This window comes from Plectropomus leopardus, chromosome 8, assembly GCF_026936395.1.
Source record: "Plectropomus leopardus strain MGB_pleo_1.0 chromosome 8, ASM2693639v1, whole genome shotgun sequence".
Taxonomy (NCBI): domain Eukaryota; kingdom Metazoa; phylum Chordata; class Actinopteri; order Perciformes; family Serranidae; genus Plectropomus; species Plectropomus leopardus.
The window spans coordinates 23,469,548-23,480,959 of record NC_142183.1 but is presented as its reverse complement, the minus strand read 5'-3'; the positions used below and the strand labels follow the sequence as shown (position 1 = coordinate 23,480,959).

At 39.6% G+C, this 11,412-nt stretch overlaps 1 protein-coding gene across 2 annotated transcripts; it reads left to right on the top strand.

The window, feature by feature from the left end:
- The first annotated feature begins 2,125 nt into the window (after positions 1 to 2,125).
- Positions 2,126 to 9,309, top strand: LOC121948125 (uncharacterized). 2 transcript variants are annotated; one of them, XM_042493401.2, is made up of 7 exons: positions 2,126 to 2,418; positions 5,842 to 5,992; positions 6,432 to 6,575; positions 7,390 to 7,518; positions 7,638 to 7,880; positions 8,136 to 8,264; positions 8,663 to 9,309. In XM_042493401.2, the coding sequence occupies exons 1-7, from the start codon at positions 2,276 to 2,278 to the stop codon at positions 8,888 to 8,890; spliced, it is 1,167 nt and encodes a 388-aa protein (XP_042349335.2). In that variant the 5' UTR covers positions 2,126 to 2,275; the 3' UTR covers positions 8,891 to 9,309. The 2 variants fall into 2 exon arrangements, with proteins under 2 accessions (XP_042349335.2, XP_042349336.2); XM_042493402.2 differs by having other exon boundaries at positions 2,134 to 2,418; positions 8,139 to 8,264.
- Positions 9,310 to 11,412: the final 2,103 nt, after the last annotated feature.

The window sequence follows — 11,412 nt, the reverse complement described above, 5'->3', positions numbered from 1 at the left end:
GCAAGACATTGAGAACAAATTCTCATAAACTGGCAGCCTGGCATAAGGCTCTTGGGGGAAGGAAGTGGGGGCTTAAAAGAGCAATGTCCAAAGTTTAAAAACGACAGCAGCACACATCCAAACATCCACATCTAGCACACCCACTATTTACAATCTCAATAAGCATTACATAAATGACATGCAGACTAGCCCACAAGCATCGGGCAGGTAGCGAGCAGAAAGTTATTGGATGAATTGACATGAAATTTGGTACACACATTCATGTTGCACACAGGATGAAAACTAATGATCCCCACTTGTGCCACTAAGATGTTCACATTTGTTGTTTTAAAGTGAAATGTTTCAACAATTATAAGATGGATTGACTTGAAATTTGGGACACACATTTTGTCCCCCTCAAGGTATATGTCAATCACTTAAAACCCTGACTGTTCATCATGTGGCACTGTCAGATCGGCATTTGATTTTGTCTAATACTTTGGTTAAAGAACAAAATATGATGATGACCTTCCCATTAGCCTCAGCTGCACTTTGTGATTAAGGTCCAGTTTGTAGGATTTAGGGGCATCTATAATGTCAGAAATGGTATATAATATTCACAACTATGTTTTTATTAGTTTATAATCACCTGAAAATAGAAACAGTTGTGTTTTTTTGGTTTTTTTGTTTGCTTTTTCCTTTGAATGAGCTGCTTATATCTACATACAGAGCAGGTCCTCCTCCATGGAGTCCACCATGTTGTTCTACAGTAGCCTGGAGTGGTCAAACCAAATACTGTGGCACTGGCCACAGTAGTTTTCCTACATGCTTGGCATGAGGGTCAAGTTTCGGGTGTGCAAACTTACCGCTAGAAGCCAGTAGACGCTACCAACCTGATCTTTAAATGCTATTTAGCAGATGTTAGCATGTGAATACAAAGATATTAATATTTGCCAAACATTAGGATGTAGCATTTTAGCATGCTGATGTTAGCATTTAACTCAAAGCACCATGTGTATTTGTCATGCTATAAACCCATCCCACACCATCCCACATGGGACTCCAAGATATATCAAACATTAAAAGTATAGTCAGACTATATGAAAAAATAAAAACTATAACATTATATATACTACTTTCGAGTAACATATGATTTTTCACAAAATAAAAAAATGCATCAGATAAATACAAAAATTCAAGTCTTAACCTTTCCATAGATCCTTGACTTCCTCCAAGTAACCTGATGCTTTAAAAAAAACTCTTCCCATGTTTGTTTTTTTCCTAAACAGAATATTAACTGGTTTCCATTAAAAAGGATAAACTGCAGTGATGCTGACAAGTGTCACTGATGAAATTGGAGGGGATTTGTTTCACTTAAGCTTTGAACTCTCAACATTAACTATGAGAGATCTTCATTAGCTGCAGAGCAGGATATTTACATCTGAGCCACTAAACTGTGTCTCTTCTTCCTTGTGCTATCTATTTCTCAGTCCTTTTTTACCAAAAGCAGCCATGAATCTCTTGGACTCAGTTGTTGGAGGAGAACATGTAGCACACAAGGTTGGCAAATTAATTTCCTTAGTGTTAATAAAAGACCGCTTAGCTTGACTAAGAGGAACATAATTACAAAAATCCTTTAATTTACTTGATTGTCCCTTGGATGAACATGTGATTTCCCAATTAACCTGCTGCAGCCCACTTCCCTCAATCCCAGTAATGAGCAGACTGGTGAATGCAATCAGCCTGACCCTATCATTATTTGTCATGAATAAATGTATGTGTTACCATTATTATCAATTACATGTTCTGCAATTATGCATATCTATTCAGCTCCCCCGCTATTAGCTCTTTCCTGAATTGCTCATTTAAAAACATAAGACAACAGCTCAGATAATCGGCAACACGTACAGGAACAAGCATAAACACACAACACAAAGACGCACACTTCCTACACGGTGTGGAGTTTCCCAGACTCTCCAAATGATGAAAAAAAATAAGTGTTCTGTGCAAGCATTTTGAATAATGTACAACTACACTTTGTAAAGTACAAAACATTTCTACATTTCACCACAGAGGGACAGGCCCCTCTTATACATAAAGCTGAAATGGTGCAGTGCTACTTCCTATTCTCATTCTTTGTATCATGTGCCTCGGTGTCTCGCCTACTTCCTCTTTTGCTACGTATCAATACTGACAACGCTATTTGCTTTCCACATCCTCAGCAGACAAACTTCGCCGCGTGTGCTTTTCAGCATTTTGAATTTCCTTTCATGAAGATCTGAAGACTTGATCAGCCATGGATGGAGACGTGCTGTCTTTGTTGTCCTCCTCATCATTATCATCCTCAGCAGCCACAGGAACAGAGAAAGATACTTCAGCAAAGAGTGACAGCAGCCTCCCTCAGAGCCAACAGGATCACAAATCAACTGAGGAATTATGGTATGTATGTTTCTGCATTCATACAAGGGTGGACACAAAAAACAGGAACAATTTCATATTACAGCTCCACCAGCTCCAGCCTTAGATAAAAGCTTAAACTTAAATCAACACCTCTCTGACTGTCAACTAATGTTAAACATTATACATTTTTATTGTGGGGATATTTCTTTATGTTTTACAAGGATTCCTGTGTTTGTGTCCGACCCATGCTCTTACCAAGCTTCCTGAAATATAAGACCAATGGAGCCAGTGATAGATTGTAAGGTTTCATTTTTATTATTGTCGTATTAAACTGTATCAAATTCTTTTTTGAAACCCACATTATGGATAAATTATATTTCTTATCACGTTTTCAGAGATGCTAAGAGAGTTAATTAAAGTTCAGTGAGAGGAGGAATAAAGAGTGACTGCGGAGTTTCCCATGAGGTCATAAAGATGAGCTTTAGTTCATTATTTCACAACACTGATACTTCATCATTTTGGGAAAAAAGCTATTAAAATGGCATTAACTATATAATGTCAAGCCATCAACCTGGAAAAGTTTTTTTCTTCTATTATGGTAACTTCTTTTATCTAGGTGATTAATGACGTGGTTTTTATTGTGGGCGAACTTTTCAAATGCCGTGACCATGCTATCTATACAAATGATTACTCTGCCTTAAAATAACCATGTTGAAATAGTGAAACTCCACACTTCTCTCCCCTGTAAAAGGATCCAATTGTGGCCATAGACGGGTTACGCACACAGACATTTCTAGAGCGATATTTGTCAGGGTTGCTACCAGCAAGAAGGAAAGATATTATCTTTCTCTTTATCATATGCCTTGACAGTGAATTACCATATTGCTGCTGGAAGCAGTGGCATTTTGGTGTCCTTCCAAGACGGCATACGATTGAAAAGTTTGTGAAACTGGGTCAGACAGAGTGTATCTGCTGTCAGAGAAGTCGAAAGAGAAAAGGCTGTGTATCAGAGAGACATGGAGCATGGTGTGGTCCCAATAGGATGGCTGACTACACAGTGCTGACTTGCCAAGACAGGGTATTGGGCATGGGTGTGTTAGTATTTTGTGCTCATACTGGCCACTAAATTTAGGCTCCATTTCATTTGTTTCATTTCAGCTTCTGACTTCATCTTACACTTCCAAAACTGCAGAACTGTCAGTTCTGTGTGGGTAATTCACTCATTAGTGGCCGCAAAAAGCCTTCACTGAAGCTCTTTCCTGCCTTGTTGAACTTGATGACAGATGGTACAGAGTGGAGTTTTGGAAAAATATTTTGACTCTGGGTAAAGTTCCCTTTTATGTAATAACTCTTTTTGATTATCTGTTGAGACTATTTCACACAAACTCTGGTGTATCTTTTGAAAATAGCAGTATATTCTGTGGAGAACACAACCTTGCTCTACAACAAAATATTTTCTGAAAATGTCATCTTTTTGGGATATAATAAAAATCCCCTAGATCTAAGCTTGACAACAACACATTATCCTGTGGCTTATAGAAGTTTCCTTAAAGAAAATTTAGAGAAACATACTTGTTCCCTTTCTTGCCAACTGTAAGACAGGAAGAGTGATACCACTCAAATGCCTGTACATGAAATAGTCAAAAGCTACAACCAGCAGCCAGTTAGCTTAACTTAGCATAAAGACTGGGTTCTGAGGGAAAAAGATAGCCTGACTGTTCAGAGGTTAAAAAAAAAAAATACACCTAAATCTCATCGCAGCACCTCTAAAGTTTTCTCATACTGGTTATACTTTTCAAACTTGTACAAAAAGTGTAAAAATGTGTTGCAATTATATAGCTGCCTGATAGCAGACAGAATTATCAAATAGTTACACTCCATTTCCACCCTCAGTCTGACATTGCATCCAATCTAACCCATTTCCGGGGGGGTGATTTTCCCTTACTAATCACTACAACATTTCTGCCTAAATCCATCATCATATTAAGTCCAAACTGCATACCTGTTTTGCCAGGCTTTTAATAGTGGAGAGGCACAAAGTAAAACAAACTAGGATTTGGGGTAATATTGAAAAGACATGTCAATGTAGAACAGCCCCAATAGTAGCTTCTATCTTGTCTGTGGCACTTGCCATTGTTGTTGTTACTCCTCATTGGTTCCAGCTAATCGAGTCCTCCCGCAGCTCTCATTGGTCGTGTTTTATTTAAACAGAGACACAGCTGTTTTATGTCAGGAAGCAAAACGAGTCAGTCAAGTCGAACTTGATGGAGTGTGTGTGTGTGTGTGTGGGGGGGGGGTGTCAAAGGTTTGGACCTGGGCAAATTTTATAAGTCACCACTGCCCCCACAACCCCCTGTAAAACTACAGGGTTTTTTAAAATTTGTTTGTTTGTTCTTTACTTATCTTTAGAGCCAAAATGCTGTTTCTGTTTACTGCCTTTATGCTAAGCTGGTATCTGTCTTCTCATTTAACTCTCAGCAAAACAAAAATATAGAGAAAGTGCTAACATTTCCCAAAATGCTGAACTGTTCCATTTAGCTTGAGAGAGCAAAGAATTTCTGTCATCACACAGGGGCCTGTGTGCATTGAAAACGGTTCAAATTTCATATAACATCAGTATCTTGTCAGGATGACTTGCAAAAAATGAACTTTGTTAATTTGGCATTAAATAGATAAGCATCTTCTGATTTTTACTGCCTTGAATACAAACAAAAAATTATGTAACACTGGTTTTCACATAGCAGGACACTGTAACGTAAGTGGATGAAAGCGTGTGTTTGCGAGGGAGTTTAGCCTTAAGGGGGATGAGAGGTGATCACACATTGTGCTCCTTGTAGTACTTAGCTTTCTGAGGTTACAGCAGTCATACAGTATGTTTGTGTGAAGAAGCCCTGGGGGCTTCATGCAGAGTTGTGTGTTCTTCCATGAGCAGATTCCCCCTTGGCTCTACATCTCCGCTGCATCCCTTTCAGCTATTCCTTTTAGACAAGACCTCACAACAGGGCTGGTAGAATGGAAACTAGTTTGACTAATTAATCTCTGCACACATTTTCCTATTTTCTACAAGTGGTTCAATAAAAATCAACATTTTCCTGGGATCATCACCCAAATTGTTTCCAGAGGCTATTGATATGCAAATGCGTCTAATAGTAAACAGAGATTCTGATTGGCTCGGACTCTACCTGCAGAGAAATGCACCACCAACACTGTGTGTGTCTGAGTGTCTTGAGTGCATAATGTGGCTGTGCATGCATGTGTATGCGTGGGCGTGCATAATAGCTCCGACTCGATTCTCTGTAAGTGCACTCTATGCGAGTGGGTGTTCAAAAGTACCCTGACGTTCTTTTGTGCGCATATGTGTTTGCTTATTAATGGAAATCCTCTGTTAATGTTCTTCATTATGACTTTATTTATGGCACTTCTTCTCTGTAACTGTATCTGTGTGTTGGTGTGTGTGTGCAGGACAGAGGATGTGAGTCCCGTGGGTGGCAGGCTGCTGTCCACAGAGGAGCAGGTCACTCTGATCACTGAGAGTATGACTGTCACCTCCACCGACCAGGAGAAACTGCTGCTGCTCAACAAGAACACTGAGCTTCGCAGAGTCAACAAAGAGGTACAACATCACCTTAAACAAGTGCAGATTCAATACAGGTCCACATTTGTATGGCTGATGTTGGCAATTACATTTAGTGCTTTCTGAAAGCCAGAGGAGGACTGTGGGCGTTGTGTGAAAACTGCTGCTAAGCTGTGAAGAATCATCATTGAAGTTATACAACCATAGCTTCTTAATTCTAATTAGATGCTGCTTGATAAAAACATAGAGAGATGGGGGAAAATTATTACCTCAACTGATGTAAACTGCAATTTATTTAGAGAGTGTGAAGAGTATAGTGGCTCACCTCACTGACCTAAATTCACTTCCTGATGCCCACGTTGTTGCAAGGACACACTGAGAATGACGACAGTAATGATGGAATGAATGATGCTGTCGATGGCTGCAGTGGAGGCCATGGCATTGATGATGATGATGATTTGACGATGATGTGTTCCAGCTGATGAAGCTGAATGAGGACTGGGACCAGGTGTATCGCACAGCTACGCTGGGTTTACAGCACAGACTGGAGGCGCTGGAGCTCGAGAACACTGCCATCAAACAGCTCAACAGCAGATTGCTGCTCAAAGTCGATCACCAGCAGGTAAACAAACAACTAGTAGGCTATGTAGGCTACAACATATTGAAGGACTCCTGAACAGTGGGTTATTGTGGACAGTAGGCGGCAGAGATAGGACCAAATCAGCGTTTTGCAAGTCACAAGCTTTTCACTGAAGTCCCAAATCAAGAAAAGCAACTCCCAAACTTTGCGTTTTGAGCGCGTTGTTGAGCAAGTCACAATGCGCCTCTGCAAATGTAATTCCATTTTGATAACAGAGTAATATAAGTTAAACTTTAAAAATTGCAAATGCTTTTTTAAAATTTGTATTTATTTGTTAAAGTAAGTTTGTTAAAAAGTTACTAAACTGGGGCACCTGGTGGCTCAGTGGATGGAGCAGGCAGTCCATGTACAGAGGCTGTGTCCTCACTGCAGTTTAGCATTAGCTTGCTATAGCCCTTTTTACAAAGAGATCACGCTATAGGGCTGCTACAAAGTCCTGAAAGCGTTGGCCTCAAGTGTGACATACAATGTACATCTTGGCAGTGCTTAATAAACAAAACTACTGGCATAACGTTGTAATAACAGTTGTCTGTTACATGGCCGTTGATATATCCTCTGCTCAGAGGGTAAGGAGCTCTGGAATCTTGTTGTCCTCATTTGTGGATATATTTACGGCCATTGTTTTTTTGTTTTTTTTAGCTGCTGACTTGTCAAGTCTGGGGCATCAAATCTGTGGCTTGAGTCTGACTCGAATCCATGTCATGCTTCCTTGTGTCCACACCTCTGGTCGCAGTCATAGATGCTGGAAAATAATCAATGGGCTTTGTGAGGTTTACCACTGTGTTTGGAATTACAGTGTGCAAAGGAGTACTATGAGCAGGCGTTGATGCAGGAGCTGAAGAAGAACCAGGAGCTGCAGGAATACATCAGACTGGTGGAAAGCAGGATGCACCACCCAGATAGAGACTGTACACCTGCCAAACAGGTATTAAACCCATCAGCGGGTCTGCACACCTGATCAGTTTTTACATTTTTATATCTGTCAGTATTCTCTTATTCATGATATGAGTATAGTTCATTACTGTGTCTCGTGTCTTATTAAAGGGCAGCGTCAGTGCTGTGATGTGTAGTCCTGTGTCCAGCCCCAGCACTAATCCTCCCAGAGGTCCAGACCTGTCTTCTAGTCACAATTCTGGATATAGCTCCTCATCCTCCTTTTTCCCAGCTTCTTCCAGCCCAGAGGCAAGGCAGCAGGGAAAAAGCCAGTGTACCTCACTGGGAGCATTGGGAGTCTCACAGCAAGAAGTGAAGGATCTAAAAGAGCAGCTGGGGGCTCTGCAATGCCAGGTAGGACGATCTCTTCAGCACAGCATCAACAAAAATCTTCCCTTTTCTGATGAGATGAGAGCAGAATTGATGTCAACTCACTGTTGCCAGGGAAAGATTTGCTTAATGCTTTAACTTGAATCAGATGGTGAACTGCACCACCAAGTGGTGGCTCTGAGCTGCTCTGAAATGTGCTCACAGGCAAATAAGAAAGTTGGTAGATCACAAGATATGGCTTGGATATTGGCTCAGTGCCATATTGATGTCTTGTGCCAGCAGACCCAGATTTATGAAGCAGAATATCAGACAGAGCACAGTGATCACAAGCACACGCTGCAGGAGAACCGCAGGCTGAGGAAGAAGCGCGAGGAGATGCGCCAACAGGTGGCACTACTACAAGAGCAGGTAGTGTTTTCATTGTCTGTACACTAATGCACGGAAATGCAAAAATCTGCCAAAAGCACACACTGTCACAGACATGTGCTTTCACTTTCACAGAAATGATGAAATGCATCTGTGGCATCTTGACCCAAAAGCAACAAAACAATAGTGTGATAATATATTCAGTACTGCAATTATTTTGATAATCAAAATGTTGGAGAGCATAATTTAGACGTGGTTAAATACAGAGTGTCTGGGTAGTTTTGTGACAATCCAAACATACTACAATAACTAAATATGGTGATGAATCCACTTTGAGCTGATCCCTGAATTTCTGAAAGATTTTTGTCACTGAAATCTCATGTTTTCTGTTTGTGTGTTTTGTTTTCATTTTACTGTCTGTGGTTGTGACATAACAACAGCTCAAGGTTTACGAGGATGACTTCAGACGGGAGCGGTCTGACAAACAGATGCTGCAGCGGCTGTTGCTGAAGAAAACGCCTCCAAACAAGGACCCTGTGCTCATCCACCGCTGCAATAATGAGCAGCAGCCATCAGGGGGAGACAAGAGGACACAAAGTGGAGAGAAAAGAAAACAGCACCACCCACTCTGCCCCAAGCATGCAAACAGGGACAAAGAGTTAAACTGAGGGTCAGAGAACAAAAAAGCAAACATCATTCACAGCCAAATAAGTTTCAAATAGTTTGTTTTAAATATATGAATTTAAACATTTTTGCAGTTTTTATTGTCCCTCAAACTCACTGACAGCACTTTTATCAGATTAATGTAGACAAAGGAATGATGCTATTAATGAAAACAGACCGACGCATGCAAATCTGAGGTCAATCTGAGGCACATAACTTGCTCTTTCAGGGTTCTGCCTAGTACCGTGTATAAAAAAGAAAGGTTACAATTTAGTTGTGGATTATAGTCACAGTTTTTTCTGTATATTACTTTCCATAATAGAAGCAGCTACCAAGTGTGGTACTTATATATAATATATTTTACCTATATATATATATTTAATATATCTCACATTTCTTCCTCTAATAAATTGCTTTCTCTAAAGTTGATGTTTGTTTATTCAGATTTTAGTTATTATCAAAGCCATTAAAAATAACATAAACAGACAAAATAGTTTAATAAACATAATTACTGATTTAAGCAAGCTGGCAGTTTGTTACCTGCTTCAACGTCTCTATGTCAGAAGAGGCCACCTCGCTTATTTCTAATAATTGTTATTATTATTTCTTCTTTATATTGCATTTCTTCTTTTATTTCTCATATGGTGCATTACTTTGAGGTCTGTAAAATTATTTCCTCTCAAATGTCTTGGCTCATTAAAAAACAGACACCACACGATAAAAGTCAATGACATCAGAATGTCAGACAAGGAAGCTGCGTTTGGGTGGGTATCCCCCAGAACAGCTGTCAAGGAGCAGACGGTCGCCTCAGGAGTGTGCTGCTGAGTTAATATTTGCTCTGACACTGAAGGAAGCGGTTTACTGCTACTGTTTTTCTGGTCATTGGCCCACCTCTGAATTGAAACTATGACTCATATTAACACAGTGATATTTCCTGTGTTTCTTATTTTCTCAGCATTCTCGGAAAGTTCGCCCTAAGAATTTTTAAAATATTCCGTAACCTTTTTTTAACACATAAGGACAGCAGGAGGCAGCATCACATACTAAAATGTGGAAGTTATAATGTGGATGCTGCTGTTTCTCAACCACACACAGACAAGCATCTATGTGGTCAAACAGGGTTCACGCACAGTTTTCACAGACCTTTGTGTATCTTGCCAATTTTCTTCCTCGTTCCCTGTTAATTGTGTGTGTGTGTGTCTGTGTGTGTGTGTGTGTGTGTCTGTGTCTGTGTGTCTGTGTCTGTATCTGTGTCTCACTCTACTCTGCACTAGCACGGATGTCTGAGCCTGGCTCACTCATTTGGCAGCAGTTACAGGCCTATAACTGTTAAACAACTCTTCAGAACTAGAGAATGGCTGTATTTTCAGTGTCACCTCAAAAAAAAATTTCATTGGCCAGATGGAGCCACTGAAAATTTTGGGATGGTACACCAAAACCAAAAGCCATACCTGAATTTCAGGAATTCAGTTATACTGCTGAAGTATACAGGCAAGTTAAAAACTATGTCAATATGAGAGTTAAGGTCTCTTATACTGATAAAATTTAGTTTTTAATTTTATATGGGTGCAGTTAACATTCTGAGTTCCACAACAATCCTGTTTTAATGTGTTATGTTTCTGAAGCTATATACATGCAAGTCATTGTTCTTCCGATAGGCTGGTTATATTTTTCCTTGAAAGGAAAACATACAGCTTTATTTTGAAGGAGTACAATGATTGTAAAAACATCACTGAGAAGCCTTCCATTTTGTGCATTATGCATCTTGCAGGGGTGGCCAGTGAGGAGCCACTGTGTATTTTCCATAGTTTGTTATGCTTGCCATACATAGAGTGACAAGAACATGCTTTATTACTATATACTAAATACTACAAATTTTCACTACATAAAATGTAAGATTCAGCTTAGTTTTCCACTCTATTTTCTCTGACCAACTTTTAATCAGCATTTTACTACAAATGATAAAATTTAATATGTCTACTGATATTCTTATACATGTATAAAAATATAAAGGGTGGCTGTGACCCAGGAGGCAGAGCAGGTCATTTTTTTACTCACAAGGTTGGTGGTTTGATCCCGGCTTTTTCTGTCCGCAGGTCGAATTGTGTCTTTCAGCAAGATACGGAACCTCAGGATTTTATATTTTTATTTTTGTTATTTAACCTTTATTTAAACAGAGAAGGACATTGAGAGCAAGCTCTCTTTTACAAGGAAACCCTGGTTAAATTACTGATACAAACAACAAAAGCACACTACAGTATACATTGACAAAACATGAGAAATGTTGCTGATATTAAAGTGCAGATTAAACAATACTCAAAGAAAACATAACGTTGCTTCCAATGGACAAACAGCATCTTCCATACCAGCTCTGCCACCGTTAGTATATAAAAGTGTGAGTGAATGGGAGGCAAATTGTAAAGGGCTTTGTCCTGCAAAGTAGAAAGGCAAATTGAAACTGTAGTAGCAATGATTTCCAGAACAATGATTATAATAACAATTGAACAAAAAGGAAGCTGGCAAACAT

Excerpts from the sequence above, each read along its gene's own strand:
- LOC121948125 (XM_042493401.2), top strand. The coding sequence starts at position 2,276 with ATGGATGGAGACGTGCTGTCTTTGTTGTCCTCCTCATCATTATCATCC. Across the intron at positions 7,519-7,637 it reads ACTGTACACCTGCCAAACAG|GGCAGCGTCAGTGCTGTGAT; the intron begins GTATTAAACCCA and ends GTCTTATTAAAG. Across the intron at positions 7,881-8,135 it reads TGGGGGCTCTGCAATGCCAG|CAGACCCAGATTTATGAAGC; the intron begins GTAGGACGATCT and ends GTCTTGTGCCAG.